The 17,145-nt window shown below is 47.1% G+C and overlaps 1 protein-coding gene across 5 annotated transcripts in view; it reads right to left on the bottom strand.

The window, feature by feature from the left end:
- Positions 1–332: 332 nt before the first annotated feature.
- Positions 333–17,145, bottom strand: part of LOC129712327 (cell adhesion molecule 1-like) — a 258,844-nt gene continuing 242,031 nt past the window's right edge. For all 5 annotated transcript variants that reach the window (XM_055660663.1, XM_055660660.1, XM_055660664.1 and 2 more), the window contains 2 exons: positions 6,256–6,384; positions 333–2,924 (listed from right to left, as the gene is read on the bottom strand). In XM_055660663.1, coding sequence (XP_055516638.1) covers positions 2,806–2,924; positions 6,256–6,384 — 248 coding nt within the window. In that variant the 3' untranslated portion in view covers positions 333–2,805. The remainder of the gene's footprint in view (positions 2,925–6,255; positions 6,385–17,145) is intronic.

The following is a 17,145-nucleotide window of genomic DNA, read 5'->3' as shown; positions in this document are numbered from 1 at the left end:
TAAAGGGTCCCAAGCCGAAAGGTCTTTTGTCCATTTCCTCCATTTCCTGCTGAGTTCCTCCAGCACCGTGTTTGTTGCAGAAGCGTTTGATACAACACAAACCTCGGGTCAACATTTGTCGAGGATGCAGAAGGAGAGAAAGGAAGACCTCGGTGGTGCAACAGTACTCACCGACACCAAGTTACACAGAGCATGAGGAAGATTCACCTTGGGTCTCAATATAGGAGCACATTCCATTGGCAGCAGCGACACCAGCTACCTGCCGAGCCCAACACATCAAACCCCCGCTGCAACCCGTCAGCGATAATGACACCGCAAAACCAATTCAGAAATTTGGAACATTTAACTTGTTTTTATTAAGAAGTCAATAATGCTTCAGTAGTTTTTATATTTTTTTCCTGTAAAAATGGCATACATGAACTGATACAAAAAAAAATGCGTGGGAACATGAGAGGTTCTATCAATACACAAAATTGCCCATGGACACTAGAAATGAGAAATGACCTAAGCAAACAGCCTTAGTGCCTAAAGATCAGACCTAATGTGCATATAACACAGCAATAATCTTCAACTTTTCCATTTTTTAAGACCAATTTTGCACAATACTTGTTTTGCACGCGACAAGACCCAATTATTCAAACTAACTCTATACAAAGTAATACATATTACAATTAAAACAGTGCACTGCATTTGAGAGAGAAAAAAGAAAAGGATTCACACACAAAAAAAAATAATCCATATACAACTAAAACTCTGAGTTTGCCACGTTTTGTTTTAATGTGTGGGGGGCATATTCTTTGCAGACAAGATGCAAAGAGCCAATCAGAACACATCTTCCTGAGACATGACGTATCTGTTTAATCTTCTGCTTGAGAAAATAACAAGACCTACTGTGGTACAAACTAAAGCTGAGAGCCAGACTGTGAATTACTGAGAAACCAGATTGAAAACAGCGACAAGACATATTAAATCACTTTTTTTTTTAGTACATTATCACATTCCCTTCACTATGGCGGTCACCTCTCTCTTATACAGTGGGCTGAGCATTTGCTATCGTATATTCTTTGTTTTATACTGAAGCAACTCAATCTCCACCCAGTTTCCCTGGAACTCACTGAGGAACTTCAAGGGTTGCCGATTTTGCAACGCTTGTCCATTTTTTCCTAATCGTTCCTTCCTTTGCAAAATCCATTGGCAAACCTCACATTCCACGAGACACGCCGATGTCACATCGCTCTGCTAAAAACATGATAGTGTATCGCGCATTGTAACATTAAACCTCAAATCAAAAGAAAATTAACCGAAAATGAACACTCTTCGGGTAAAGCTATGTCACATCAGAATTGGGCTGTGTACAGGCTGGACAGATTTTGCCTTGCATTGAAGGTAACCGCTCCAGTAGTTACGCCTACAATTGGTCTCGGAGGCTTTGAGGTTTTACCTCAGAGCTGAAACTGCAAAATGTCAGTTCCACGGAGGCAAACCTTTTTGTTTTCTTTTTCTAAAGCAATAACGTGACGCCTCTTCAGAACCTGGCTTCCAAAGCTAAGTTAATGATTTGGGAAAGAAAATGTTTATGCCAAACGCAGGGTGGTAATATATTTTAAGGCAACTTTCACTCTTTAAAGAGGCACTATCCCTTTATGACGACAGACACAGAATGGATGAATGAATGAATGAATGTAAAATGCAGGATATACACAGAACTTCCATTAAATACTACAGCCTCCTGTACAGCGTTTGATCAATTTTAATTAAATCTTTAAATAGAATACGAATAGCATTTTACAATGGCACTAGGACAAACCACTTTCATCACTGGCTCGATAAAAAAACACTGCTGTTTAAAAAGAGATCTATGCACACAGTCCATGTAAGCAGTGGTTGTTTTGAAGAGGTTCTTAAATATAAACCATGCGATATGAACAAAGGGATATGCCTTTTTAAAACCATGCTAGTGTTTGTGAGCCGAAATTGTACCGTATGAATTATTTGCCTGGGCAGTGTACATGTTACTTAAATGGGGCTCATGGAAGGGGGGGGGGGGGGGGGGGGGGGGAGAGACCTTGCTGACAGGTTATCGTGAACGCAGATAGTTTTTAAATATTTTTGGCAAACAAATTAGTGAGACGTAAGGCCAATTGGGAAAGACGAGATGAGATCTTTTAAAAACAAGAGGTGGCTGGAACAAGGCGTGTTCCTATTGTGATGACTCAGCACTGTCCATTCACTAAAAGGCACAGACCTCCGTTGTCGGGTCTGATCGGGGTTTGCTGCTGACGTTCTGCCACTTGCTTGCTCAGAACACAGCCAGACAGGGTGAGGAACCCCTACATCGCACAGTCTACACAAGAGAATGAAATTAGCGTCAATCTCGCCACACAAAACCCCACTTGCAGAAAAATACTCGCTCTGCGTTCCCCTTCTGCGAAATTGAACAGCCGCACGCCTGCGCACCCCTCAGTCACAGAGCACAATGACGTTGTTTTTTGTTTGTTTGTTTGTTTGTTTTAACGTGTAGAAGTGAAAGGGAGCCTCTCAGTCCAAATGGCAATTCAAAAGGCTGGAGCGTCTGCAGGGAAAACAAGGCACGACGTTTTCTGCAAATGAGAGAACTAAACTAAGTCCGAGCCTGGCTAGGCAGTAACAGAGGTGTCAAACTGTGGACCTCTCTGATCAGCAATCAACTCCTGTCCCCATCCTAACCCCTAACCCCACTGGGGCACGTCTCACATGCCCACCAAGTTACAAAAACCCAACCACGCATCGTCAACAGTTCGACACCTCCATGTGGCTACACGTTACTTAGATGAAATACTCTTTCTTTTCATCAGAGTTGTTCTGTCCGCCCTCTGCGTTGATAATGGCCGTGTCCGCGTCGGCTGCATCATCCGCTCCTTTCGCCTCGTGTGTGAAGTATGTACCTGCAACACAGACCCGCAAAAGCCACGCGTTAGTCAACTCTCCCCCGAGATCGGCGGCTCACAGGAACACCTAATATAGACACAAAATGCTGGAGTAACTCAGCGAGACATGTAATATCTCTGGAGAGAAGGAATGGGTGGGGGTTCGGGTCGAGAAACCTTCTTAGGGCTTCCACCCGAAACGTCACCCACTCCTTCTCTCCAGAGACGCTGCCTGTCCCGCTGAGTTACTCCAGCATTTTTCTATCTTCGGTTTAAACCAGTTCCTTCCTGCACAAGTCGTACACCTCTACATTGGTGGGGGGTCGCCGTGATGGGGGGGGGGGGGGGGGGGGAAACTAAAAGAGAGGAACGGGCGTGGGATACTTTGTTTGCGCCCTTTATGTAGCGACTCTTTGCATACCTTGAGTAGGTAAAACAAAGAATATCACTGTGACGTGGCATGGACAATAAAGTATAAAGTATCATTCATTCATTCATTCATTCATTCATTCATTCATTCATCCATTCATTCATCCATTCATCATTCATTCATTCACTCAGGGCCTCTGTGTGGTGATTGCATAGAGAAGTAAAAATCACAAGGGCAATTGAGAGTGTGTAAACTCAAGAGACTTTTCCCCAGGGCAGGAGAATCAAGAACGGGAAGTAAAAGTACTAGAGGGCAGTTTGGTTGTAATCATGTATAGTCTTCACTGGATTGCACAAATGCCTTTCATTGAACCTTGGCACATGTGACAATAATAAATAAACTAAACTGAAATTGATTTTTGTGAGAGGGGAAAGATTAAATAAGGAACCTGAGGGGCAACCTATCTCTTTCCATAAGCACCTGAAACTTGGAGAATTATGGTCACTCTTCCCAAAGTGTTCACCACCGACACCTGCCCAGTTTCATTTCTTACGATAAGGGTTGAATGCTGCCCCAGCTCGAGCAGGACTATCTACATATTGTTTCAAATAACTTTCCTAGATCCACTTAAATTCTGCCCTGTCTGAGCCCCAGTCAATCTCGGACAATATTGGGAAAGTTGAAATCCCACACTGCCTTAAGACCATTGTCTGCGATATGCACATCTGCTCCTGAGTCCTGTGGACCAGTGAGGGGCCTAGTGGTACAACCCCAGCCAACAAATCATCCCTCCCTTACTCCGACACTCTACCCCTTCCGCCTCAACTGGACGATCCCTCAGGATATCCAGCGCCGGAGACCCAGCTGCGATCCTGACAACGGGTGCTGTCTGTACAGAATTTGTACGTTCTCCCTGTGACTGCGTGGGTTTTCTCCGAGTGCTCCAGTTTCCTCCCACATTCCAAAGGCGTGCAGGTTTGTAGGTGAATTGGCTTATGTAAATTGTCCCCTGTGTGTGGGATAGAACCAGTGTGATTGGTGGCCGACGTGGACCTAGGGAGTTGAAGGGCCTGTTTCCATTCAGCATCTCTCAACGAAAAATATAAATGAATAACTCATCCACATATCATAGAGACGAAGAGTTACCTTTCAAAGTTTATGGAAAGTGTTTAAGAAATATTAAATTTTTAAAATAAGTAATAAAAATCTAAGATAGACACAAAATGCTGGAGTAACTCGGCGGGACAGGCAGCATCTCTGGAGAGAAGGAATGGGTGACGTTTCAGGTCCAGACCCTTCTTCAGTACAAGGAAGGGTCTTGACCTGAAACGTCCCCCATTCCTTCTCCCCAGAGATGCTGCCTGTCCCGCTGAGTTACTCCAGCATGTTGTGTCCATCTTCAGTGTAAACCAGCTTCTGCAGACCCTTCCTACAGTTAATCAAAAACTAAGGCAGAAACACAGACAGTGGTGAGGTTTTCACGAAGGGCTAAAGTGTGGAGAACAAAGTGTGACAACGTTCGTCCAGCTGATGTACTTATATTTAGCTCTTAGTCCCTTCACCTAGTGCTGGGCAGGCTGCTTCCCAGCTGCTGGTTGTCCAGATGCCAGTAAGTGAGACATTTGTACAGACAGAATGTACCACACACCACTGCTGTGGCAGCAGCTGACTTGGCTGGGCTGAGCCGGGCCTCTGTGTGACGGGATCAGTTCTTTATCTTTGCTGAGATGGAGATGGATGTGGCGTTAAACTATGGACGTCCCATCTATCCCTCTCCTGTGATTTGTGATGAGAGGTACCACTGAAGAAGGGTCCCCACCTGAAACATCACCCATCCTTTTCCTCCAGAGATGCTTCAATCTCCCCTCTCCCCTGAATCTCAGCCTGAAGAAGGGTCTCGACCCGAAATGTCGCCCATCGTTTTCCTTCAGAAATGCTGCTTGACCCGCTGAGTTACTCCAGCACTTTGTGTCTATCTTCGGTATAAACGTACACCTGCAGTTCCTTCCTACATATGCTAATGAATGCTGCTCCATTTTATCCACCTGCGGTTCAAACAAGGGCATTTCAACACCATTCTAGTTTTCATTGCCAATGGAACTTGGGCCCTTTAAGGCTGCACAAGTCCATCTGAAAGCACAGGGCTGCTGAGTCAGCATCCCAGCTACTATCCAAGCTAACAACTAAGTAACATCCCAAATGATATAGTTGAAAATACATACACTGCTCGAGCTTCCTCTGGCAGCTCATTCCACATATGCACTTCCCTCTTAGGGAAAAAAACTGACCCTGAGCTCCCTCTTAAATCTCTCCCCCTCTCACCCTCTGCTGATGCCCTCTAATTTTAGAATTCTCTACCCTTGTGAATAGTGTATTTATCCATGCCCCATCATGATCTTGTAAACCTCAATAAGATCACCCCTCACGCTTCCAAGGAAAAGGTCCCAGCCTATCCGACTTCTTCCTTTAACTGCATGGTTGCAAGTCCAAGTAATATCTTGGTGAACACAGAAGGTAGCCACAAAATGCTGGAGTAACTCAGCGGGTCAGGCAGCAGCTCTGTAGAGAAGGATTGGGTGACGTTTCGTGTCGAGACCCTTCTTCAGACTGATGTCAGGGGAGGGGACGGGACAAAGATAAAATGTAGTCGGAGACAGTAAGACTAGTGGGAGAACTGGGAAGGGGAAGGGGTTGGAGAGAGAAAGCAAGGGCTATCTGAAGTTAGAGAAGTCGATGTTGATACCGCTAACTAACTTCAGATAGCTGTTGCTTTCTCTCTTGGTACAGGTGACAATAAACTAAACTCAAACTCATAGGTCGTGTGCTAACCAGTGGTTCTCTAGTTCTCGATTCCCCTGCTCTGGGCAAAGGACACTGTGCCTCTCCCCAACCTAGTCCTCTCATGGTTTTGTACAGGTGAGTGGGAGCAGGAGGGGGGGAAGGGGCGCGGAGACACGATTTGAAGCCTTCATCCCTCACCTTTGTGTCTGGCAAAGTAACGTCCAAGTACAATCAGCAGGCACAAAATGGCAAAGACGACCACGGCCACCACGCCCCCGATGACGGCATGGTCCACCGAGCCTGGCACCTCCGTGCCCGCTCTCGAGTCTGTTGGTTGGAAGCAAAGAAAATCTTCGTCAGATATTATAAGAAGTCCCAACCGGGCGGGTTATGCAAAAATAACGGCAATCACTACTTCCTTAGGAATAAAGAAACGCATTAAAAACTAACAACAACTTATCTCCTCGTTTGCACACAGTCCCGCACATTTGGAATTGACAAGTTGCTCCAATTCACCAGCTTTATTGCTTTAGTTTGTCAAGACTGTGACTAATTTTGCACAGACTAAAGCAAGAGGCAACGCATACACGAATCATTGCGGACATTAACTGCAGTTGACGAGAATGTAGCCAATTACCGACAGTACATGCACTAACTGCGTGGCATCTGTCAGTGTGTCCTGAGGAAAGGCTGTTCTTACTGATCGTCAATAAGCAATAAAGTGTGAGCAGAATTGATGCAGTAACTGATGGAGTCGCATCTTTCCCCAGCGTGACAGTGTGGCCCTGGATAAAGCACACCCTTCAATTCTGCACACCGCCATTCATCGTTCATTCGAGACACAAGAGACTGCAGATGCTGGAATCTTGAGCCAAACACAAAGTGTTGGAGGAACTTAAAGCATCCACTCAGGCAGCATCTGTGGAGGGTAATTGATGGACATTGTTTCAGTCAGAATCCTTCTTCAGGCACAATGTCCCAAAACGGTTTCTTGTCCGTTTAGTCTGAAGAAGTGTCCTGTCTCAAAATGTCTATCCAATCAGTCTGGTGAAGGGTTCCGATCTTTTTAATTTGGTTTAGTTTATTGTCTCATGTACCAAGTGGAAGCTTGTTTATTGCATGCTATCCAGTCAGAGGAAAGACTAGACAATGATTACAATCAAGCTGTCCATTGTCTACAGATACAGGATAAAGGGAAGTTTAAAAGAGTGGAGTGATTGTAATGAATGATTGCAGAACCACTTCTGGGACCAGAGGGTCGCCTGTCTTGGGTGCCATTATTCTGAAAAACTGTATGTCCTTCCACCAATGCTGCCTGATCCCCTGAGTTCCTCCAGCACTTTAGAGATGGAGCATGGAAACAGGCCATTCGGCCCAACGGGTTCATACCAACCAGCGATCAACCTGTTGACTAGCACTATCCTACACACTAGGGACAGTTTTTCTTACAATTTACCCAAGCCAATTAACCTGCGAACCTGCACGTCTTTGGAGTGTGGGAGGAAACCAGAGCACCTGGAGAAAACCCAAGCGGTCACAGGGCGAACTTGCAAGCTCCGTACAGACAGTACCAGAGGCCAGTATTGAACCCGTGTCTCTGACACTGTACAGCAGCAACTCTACCGCTGCACCACTGGGCCACACGTGGCGTTTTTTGCTCAACATTTATTTTTATTGGGATTGGAAAGGTAGCCTCCAGTGACAACAATGGCGGGCACCATCCCAGCCTTGATCGCAAGGCTTTGCCATCGATGGAATGGCCTCGATCCAAGCTTGGGGCTTGCCTGATGAGCAGGAGATGCAGAGCATCAGAATTCATCATTGCTGGCTTTAGATAGGGCCAATCTAATCCATAACCCAACAACATCAATCCTGACTACTGCCTGGCGGCTGATTTCTCTGACCCAGACACGATTAAAACCCAGTAACAACATGGCCACACACGCACGATCCCATTGCAAACAGCGAGCACTCCTCCGGTCTGGATGTCCTTCCCTCAAACCCACTGATGATGAAGCATGATCACAAAACACCGCATTGTCCAAGTCCTTTACTCTGCTCAAAACATGCCCGTAATAGATCTGTTGCAACATTCCAACTTCTAAATCATTGTAGCTCATACCGAAGAAGCTGTCAACTAAATCTCTCAGTGTGTAATGGTGCGCAGTCAATAATTTGATCCTGGGCAGGGTGCCGATGGAAGTGACAGATATTAATTTAACCAAAGATAAAATGTGCAAATATTCAACGACTAATTTTAAAGAAGTTTTATATTAATCGGTCTGAAGATGCTGTCTCACAGTGCAGAGTCTCGGTGGGGCTTTAGTGGTCAGCTGTAAAAAACTGCGACCACAGAGGAGGGGCTGCAATGAGGACAATATCCGAGTCATCACCTCCTGCACAATTTATACTTCCATCAATATTCCGCGCTTATTAACGGTAATCGATTTGGACAGAACAATCTTTAGCCTCTGAGCGGAATAGACTGGGTAAACACACAGAGTCTCTTGCCCAGAGTAGGGGAAACAAGAACCAGAGGACATAGGTTTAAGGTGAGGGGGTGGGGGGCAAGATTTAATAGGAGACCTCCGGATAACTGAGGCAACATCCTCGTAAATCTTCTCTGCACCCATTCCAGCTTAACAATATCTTTCCTACGCCAGATGACCAGAAATGCCCACAATACTCCACATGTGGCCTCACTAATTGTACAACTGTAACTTAACTTCTCAGCTTTACTATACTCGATACTCTGATTAATGAAGGCCAATGTGCCGAATGCTTTCTTGTCCGCCCTATCAACCTACGCCACTTTCATGGAACAATGCACCTGCACTCCTAGAGTCAGCCATGATCATATTGAATGGCGGTGCTGGCTCAAAGGAATGGCCTACTCCTGCACCTATTACCTACATTGCTATAAAACCCAATGAAGGAAAAAATAGGGTAAATGCCCAGGTTAGAGCAAAGGGTAAATTTGTTGATTCTGGATTTGTACATCATTTTTCTCATTGACTGACTGTGTTTGGTTCTGGTAAACCGATATCTGTTCGTCATTAGTTGTTCATAAATAAGTGAAATAACATTGTTATGTGCTATTAAAGTTGCCAGGGGTAAACGGGACGAAAAAGGTTGGGAACGCCTGGGTGAGAGGGTTCAAGAACCAGAGGACATAGGTTCTGTGGTATCGCATTTGAGGTGAGATGGGAAAGAACTTGTGGGGCAACTTGTTCACACAGAGGAAGGTGGGTCTATGGAACGAGCTGCCAGAGGAGGTGGTCAAGGCAGGCACTATAACAACACTTTAAAGACATTTGGACAGGTGCATGGGTTGGAAAGGTTTAGAGGGAATGTTTAGGAAGGAACTGCAGATGCTGGAAAATCAAAGGTAGACAAAAATGCTGGAGAAACTCAGCAGGTGAGGCAGCATCTATGGAGCGAAGGAAATAGGCAACATTTCAGGTCGAAAACCTTTTTCAGACTGAAGAAGAGTGTCGAACCGAAACGTTGCCTGTTTCCTTCGCTCCATAGATGCTGCCTCACCCGCTGAGTTTCTCCAGCATTTTTGCCTACCAAAGGTTTAGAGGGATATGGGCCAAATGCGAGGCTAGTTTAGATGGGGCATCTTTGGTCGGGATGGATGAGTTCAGTTGAGGGGCCTGTTTCCGTGCTGCGTGACCCCATCTCAATCTCAACCCGTGTTCCCCTGTGTCTCCAACAGCCAACCTCAGAGAGGCTGGTAGAGGTCATGGAAATGGATTCATGGCCAGGTACCATGCACAGGTAATGTAGGCAGTATTGATGACATTTTCCTGCACGCTGGTTGTGCTCTGAAGGATGTGTTAGATGGCAGCAACCGTTTCAACACTACAATACAAAAGCTCCTTATTCTAGATAGGTGATATGTCTGAATAGTTATTCTTTATGTTCTACACTCTGAAGCTGGATGGAACATCTTTTGTAATAACATTACACTGGATCGTGGTGAAGCACTACTTATTGTACGGAAACTATCTGTGATTTCTTCAATTGACACAACACTGCAGCTTAATAAATAGCTAACAATCACTGCTTTCCATTGTACTGTTCTTTAATTAAATGAAGAAAGTCAGTAACAATTCTCCTCCCTGTTGGCAGATTTATGCCTCACTGCACTGCTTTGACTTGACCTCATGACTTCTAATCAACCTGAATCAAAGACAAGAACCCTTGGTATGGAATATTAATCTGCTCACACACTGCAACCTTCTGAGCTCAATGACTTCGGGGAAAAAGCAGAGTTTCAAAAGCATCGCTGCATTTGCATTATTTTCACGGACAGAAACATTTAATTCCGCCCAAGTCTTATTTGGAATTTATTTGAGACTTTGGAGATACGATACAGTGTGGGAACAGGCCTTTCGGCCCACCGGGGCCGTGCTGACCAGTACTCACCCCGTGCATCAGCACTATCCTACACACACACTAAGGACAATTTACAGTATTATTACTGAAGCCAATTAATGTACGAACCTGCCCGTCTTTGGGATGTGGGAGGAAACCTGGAGAAAACCGACAGCATCCATAGTCGAACCCGGGTCTCCGGCGCTGGATCAAACCCGGGTCTCCGGCGCCGGAAGGCAGCAACTCTACCGCTGCGCCACTGTGACACTCCACTTCCACGTAACATGCCATAGGGATTTTTATAGCGATCGAATCAGACAGGTGAAGTCGCTCCCTTTCCCAAAGCCAGTGAAAGGCGGTTCCAACACTACCCTCCCTCCTGATCTCCTTCCTGATGGAACTGCAGACAGCAGGCGGCACAGCGGTCGAGTTGCTGCCTACAGCGCCAGAGACTGACCCGGGTTCAGTCCTGGCTACGGCTCTACTCTGCCTGTACGGAGTTTGTACGTTCGCCCGGGATTTCGGTTTCCTCCCACACTCCAAAGACGTACAGGTTTGTAGGTTTATTGGCTTGGTATAAATGTAAAATCCGTCCCCAGTGTAGGATAGTGTTAATGTGCGGGGATCGCTGGTCGGCATGGACTCGGTGGGACGAAGGGCCTGTTTCCACGCTGTATCTCTAAACTAAACTAAAGCAGACAGTGCTGCTGCAGTTTAATGTGAGACCTGGGTTCCTTCCTGACCAAGGCACCATCCACCTGTAACTCCCCCCCCCTCCCCCATATCTATGTGAGTTTACCCTGGATGTTCTGGGTTCCTACCACATTCCAAAGGTGTGCAGGGAGGCTGGGGGAGTTGGTGTGTGGGAGGACAGTTGACACGGGGAACGTGGATCACTCTGATCTAACCAGCGCTGTCCAACACCCTGCCCCTGCGATCTCCACATGCCTGACCTCTTTACTGACCAAAGACCCATCAGTTCTTGCTTGGAATGTACCTTATAACCACGGTGCACTATAAGTGCCGTTGCCAGGGAACTCCTCACCCCGAGTAAAGAACGTCCTTGTCTCCGTCTTCACTGAGGATCTCCGATGGCCACACTCGGGGAGAGGAGCCACCTTCTCAACACCGCCCCATCAACATGGGCTATCTTTCACCCCACCGCAATCTATCTGAAGAAGGTTCCAATAGACAATAGGTGCAGGAGAAGGCCATTCAGCCCTTCGAGCCAGCACCGCCATTCAATGTGATCATGGCTGATCATCCCTAATCAGTACCCCGTTCCTGCCTTCTCCCCATATCCCCTGACTCTGCTATCTTTAAGAGCCCTATCTAGCTCTCTCTTGAAAGTATTCCTGTCCCTACCGGAATCAACGCCTGTCCATGTTCTCCGTAGATGCTTCCTGACCCGCCGTGTTACTCCAGCATTTGTGCCGTTCTTTGGAAGTGTGGCAAATTGGATTTGGAATGAGCGTGGAGGATTTTTCTTTGAAGAACGAGGTTTACGATTTGACATTGATTGGAGGCAATGCAACCCAGGGAGCATTGTACTTGGCCAGTGTGGAGGGTGATGTTAGCATGAAATAGACATCGAGACCACAGTGGATGGTCGCTGCAGCTATAGAACTATCTGTTCATATTCTACACCAACCTCTTGCAACTTACCCAATAGGGAAATTAACCATCTGGCCAAAGGAAACACGATCTTTAAATCTGGTGGAAATCTAATAAAACTATAAATTATTAAAATGATAAACGAATGCTTTAGTCAGGAAGCCAGCTGCTAACGCATCGTTGCTGAGGGCAAGGTGCTGTAATTAAAGGGGGAAAAGCTCTCTCATCACAGGCCGGGCAGGGAGCGAAGGCTTTCATTGTGGTCTCATTATCTGACACGTCATTCTCTGCCCTGGAGTCTGTACACAAAACTTTGTCCGAAGACTTTGGCCGCCTACAAAGACTAGGTGTGATGCCTGACAATGGCGGAGTTGGGGAAACGAGAATCAGAAGGCAGAAGTTTATGGTGAAGGGGGAAAGATCTTATAGGAATCTGAGGGGTGGGGTGGGAGATTGCAACCTTCGCGTGGTCCGCCTTATTTTTCGACGAATGCAATCAACCGAATGGCGTGCACAATCAAAATAGAACAAGTTGTCCTACAACTTTAGGCTGTGCATGCCATACGCAAGAAGAAGAAGAAGGAATCTGAAGGGTAACCTTTTCATGCAAAGGGTGGTGGGTGTATGGAACGAGCTGTCGGAGGAGGTAGTTGAGTCAGGGTCTATCACAACGTTTAAGAAGCAATTAGACAGGTATATGGATTTAGACGTTATGGTTTTGAGGGATATGGGCCAAATGCAGGCAAGTGGGACTGGTGTAGATAGTCAGCATGGGCAAGTTGGGCCAAAGTGTTTGTTTCCTTGTTCTATGCCTCTAATACAGTTCAGAACAATGCCGAAGCCAATGAAACAACGCCATTTAAGCCTACAAACTTGTACGTCTTTGGAGTGTGGGAGGAAACTGGAGCACCTGGAGAAAACCCACATGGTCACAGGGAGAACGCACAAACTCCGTACAGACAGCGCCTGCAGTAAGGATCGAACCTGAGCCTCTGGCGCTGTAACGCGGCAAATCTACCGCTGCGCCTCGGGTGGGGTGAGGAGTGCTGCCAGTACTTGGTTCATGATGAGGAATCTTAAAAGATATCTGCAGCTGTTGTAACCCTGCGATTTGTAGCCATCTAAGTTGCTTACACTGAGTATTATTTCTCACATGTTCCAAGGGCTCCTGCAGAGACGGCCGCTGTGACAATCTGTCCGTGGGTGGGTGGGAACCGGTGGGTGAGGAAGGAAGCAGTGTGACTCTTCTTCCAGTCAACCTCGCTTGTTGGCAGCAATCCACAAGGTGCTGTCAGTCGCAGGCCCAGCAACACAGGCATGAAGAGCAGGGCCGGCCCTCTTTGGGAACTGGCATTACACCAATGCCCTGAAACTTGCTCACACACTCAAGAAAGATCCAAATGCCAACCTCCGCATTGGGAAAAAGACTGTCGCCAGTCACCTTATCTACACCCCATCATACACTTGTATACCTCCATCATATGGACACGTACATGGTAGCAAGCCACAATGGTGCAGCGGTAGAGCCTCTGCCTCACAGAACCAGACACCCGAGTTCTGCCCTGGCCTCGGGTGCTGTCCGTGTGGACTTTGCATGTTCTCCCTGTGACAGGGTGGGTTTCCTCCTGGTGCTCTGGTTTCCTCCCAAAGCCATGCAGGTTTGTAAGTTACTTGATCTTCCAGGCAGCTGAACCATCCTACCAACAACTAGAGAGCTGGCATGAACTACTATCTACCTCATTGGAGACCTTTGGGCTATCTTTGATCAGACTTTACTGGACTTAATCTTGCACTAAACGCTATTTACCTTATTCCCTTTATAATGTATCTGTATACTGTGGATGGCTCGATTGTAATCATGTATTGTCTTTCCACTGACTGGTTAGCATGCAACAAAAGCTTTTCGCTGTACCTCGGTACACATGACAATAAACTAAACTCTGTAAATTGTTCCCAAATGTGAAGTGAGTGGATGAGAAAGTAGGGTAGAAACAGAGAAAATAGGTGCAGGAGTAGGCCATTCGGCCCTTCGAGCCAGCACCACCATTCAAAATGATCATGGCTGATCATCCAAATCAGTACCCCATTCATGCTTTCTCCCCATATCCTTTGATTCCGCTAGCCCCATGAGCTAAATCTAACTCTCTCTTGAAAACATCCAGTGAATTGGCCTCCACTGCCTTCTGTGACAGAGACTTCCACAGATGCACAACTCTCTGCGTGAAAAGGTTTTTCCTCATTTCAGTCCTAAATGGCCGTCCACTTATTCTTAGCATATCGGCCTATTACTGTGCTGTACCTCTAAACTACATCAAGGGGCAGATTGTGTGAGGGAATAAAGGCCTGTGGGGAAATAAGAAAGAGAATCCGACTAATGGGATTGCTCTGCTAGAACGTGATGCAGATCCATGGGCTGAATGGCCTCTTCTAGTGTCAAAACAGTGGAGAGTGGAGTCTGGTGGAGGAGGCTGGTGAGGCAGATGACAACTAACATTCCATATCACCATTAATGATACCAGCTTAGTTTAGTTTACTTTAATTTAGATACAGCTGCAGTGGCTGCCTCGCCAACAGTCTGTCTGTCCTTTCTTCTTTCTGTTATTTTTAGTATGTGTTAAAAAGTATGTTATTAGTGTTCCTTGGTTTGTTTTATGTGGGGGGTGGGGAGGGGGGATTCGGGGGAAAACCTTTTTTTCAATCTCTTACCTCGACGGAGATGCGATATTTGTCCGTATCGTATATCTCTCCCCACTGCAGCCTAACATCGCGGAGTTGGCGGCCTTTCCTGCAGACCGACCCTGCGCTCCAAGCCGCGGGAGTCTGTGGGAATTTAACATCGCGGAGCTTGCGATCCATTTGCTGGGGATCGAAGCTCCATCCGCGGGGCCTGCGGACTTTAACGTTGTGAAGCCCGCGGTCTCCGGTAAGAAGAGGTCGACTCGGGAGCTCCATGCCGTGGAGAGTTTCAACCGCACCAACGCGGGAGTTTCGATCACCCCGATGGGGACTTCGATCGTCGGCTGCGGGGGGGCTTTGATTGCCTCGACTGCGAATGGTTTGACTGCCCCAACCGCGGGAGAACAAGAGGAAGTAGATTGAACTTTATTGCCTTCCATCACAGTGAGGAATGTGGAATCCACTGTGATGGGTGTTCATGTTCACTTTTATATGGTTGTGTGTTTTGTTGCTTTTCACTTAGTATGGCTGTACGGTAACTCAAATTTCACTGTACCTTAATTGGTGCATCTGACAATAAACTGACCTTGAACCTTGAAACAAACAGCGATTCCTGCACACTGGCACTCCTACACACACTAGGGACAATTTACAATTTTACCAAAGCCAATTACCCCACTTCACCTATAAATCTGTACGTCTTTGGAGTGTGGGAGGAAACCGGAGCACCTGGAGAAGACCCACGCAGGTCACGGGGAGAACGTACAAACTCCGTGCAGACAGCACCCGTGGTCAGGATCGAACCCGAGTCCCTCGCGCTGAAGAGCATCAACATTACCGCTGCACCACCCCGCTGTACCAGCTCCTTCATTCCAAGGCAGAGAAAGGATGAAGGAAGCAGGGGGCCCTTGCTCCCTGTACAGCTAACCCTCTCAGACGCCCCAGATGACCAGTGGGGATCGTGGGGTAAGTCCTGGCCCATGTACCATGGGCGTGGCTCAAAGCTCCGAGCTCTCTCCATCAGCCGCCCGATTTCTTCTGAAACTCTGCATCCACATCAGATTCAGCTTCATTACATTCCATGCACTGATGTGGGCTGTGACCTTGGTATTGAGCTGTTTGCTTTAGTTCAGGCAGGCTCAGGATCGGGTATATATCAATGCATCATTGAGTGTTTAAGATTCTGCCGCGCCTTACTCAAACTGTCTGAAAGCCACGGGTTCAGGCAAACTGCAAGCCAGGTACACTCGTGCTGGCGATATTCAGAGATGGCCTTTGTCCAGTGACGGATTGCATACTGCCTTCGTCAACGTACAAAAAACATTGAAGCTGTGAGTGCCTACTGAAGCTGGAGGACTGTGGAGCAACTGATCTCCAGCAAACCGTGTAGAGCACTAGGCAGAGAGCTGTGGCTGGCCTTCCCTTCCCTCTCTGAATGGACTCATTGTTAGATAGATGCTGCATGGGAACAGGCCCACCAAGTCCACGCTGACCATCGATCACCTGTTCACACTTGGTCTATGTGATCCCACCTTCTCATCCACTCCCTGCCCACCAGGGGTCAAACCCGCACGTCTTTGGGTCGTGGGAGGAAATCTACGCGGCCTCAGAGAGAACGTGCAAACACCACACAGACAGAATCCAAGGTCAGGATCGAGCTCGGGTCTCTGCCGCTGTGAGGCAGCAGCTCTACCCGCTGCGCCACTGTGCCGCCATTTACCTTGCTTAAAATGCAAGGCGGCTCATTGAAACTGACTATATCCGGTTGTCATACATTCATGAATAAGGTGCTTCAGCCCCTGACAGGAGCAACTGCTGCCAGACCAGGGCAGTGGGGAGTAGGGGGCTACAAACTCCCCCAAGTGTTGCCAAGTGTCCAAAGCCTGAGCTACAGGGAAAGGTTGTACAGGCTAGGACTCTAATCCTTGGAGTGCTGGGCGATGAGGGATGATCTTATAGAGGTGTAAAAAATCATGAGAGGAACAGATCGGGTAAACACATGGAGTATCTTGCCCAGAGTAGGGAAATCGAGAACAAGAGGACATAGGTTTAAGGTGAGGGGGGCAAGATTTAATAGGAACCTGAGGAGGGGTGACCTTTTTACACTAAGGATGGAATGAGCTGCCTGAGGAGGTAAATTGAAGCAGGTACTATTGCAACATTTAAGAAACAGTCAGATGGCTACATGGCGAGGATAGGTTTAGAGGGATATGGGCCAAACGCAGGGAGGTTGGAGTAGTGTTGGGATATGTTGGTCGGCGTGGGCAGGTTGGGCTGAAGGGCCTGTTTCCACGCTGCATGACTCTATGAGTCTATGACTAAGTCGGCAGCACAGCCTGTCAACTCTCTCCAGCAGAGTTTGGCAACAAGATGACGCAGACCAGTTCCCAAGCTTCAATAAATAAGCTTGTTTTT

This window comes from Leucoraja erinacea, chromosome 32, assembly GCF_028641065.1.
Source record: "Leucoraja erinacea ecotype New England chromosome 32, Leri_hhj_1, whole genome shotgun sequence".
Classification (NCBI taxonomy): domain Eukaryota; kingdom Metazoa; phylum Chordata; class Chondrichthyes; order Rajiformes; family Rajidae; genus Leucoraja; species Leucoraja erinaceus.
The sequence above is the reverse complement of the archived record's forward strand: the minus strand, read 5'-3'. Positions and strand labels throughout refer to the sequence as shown.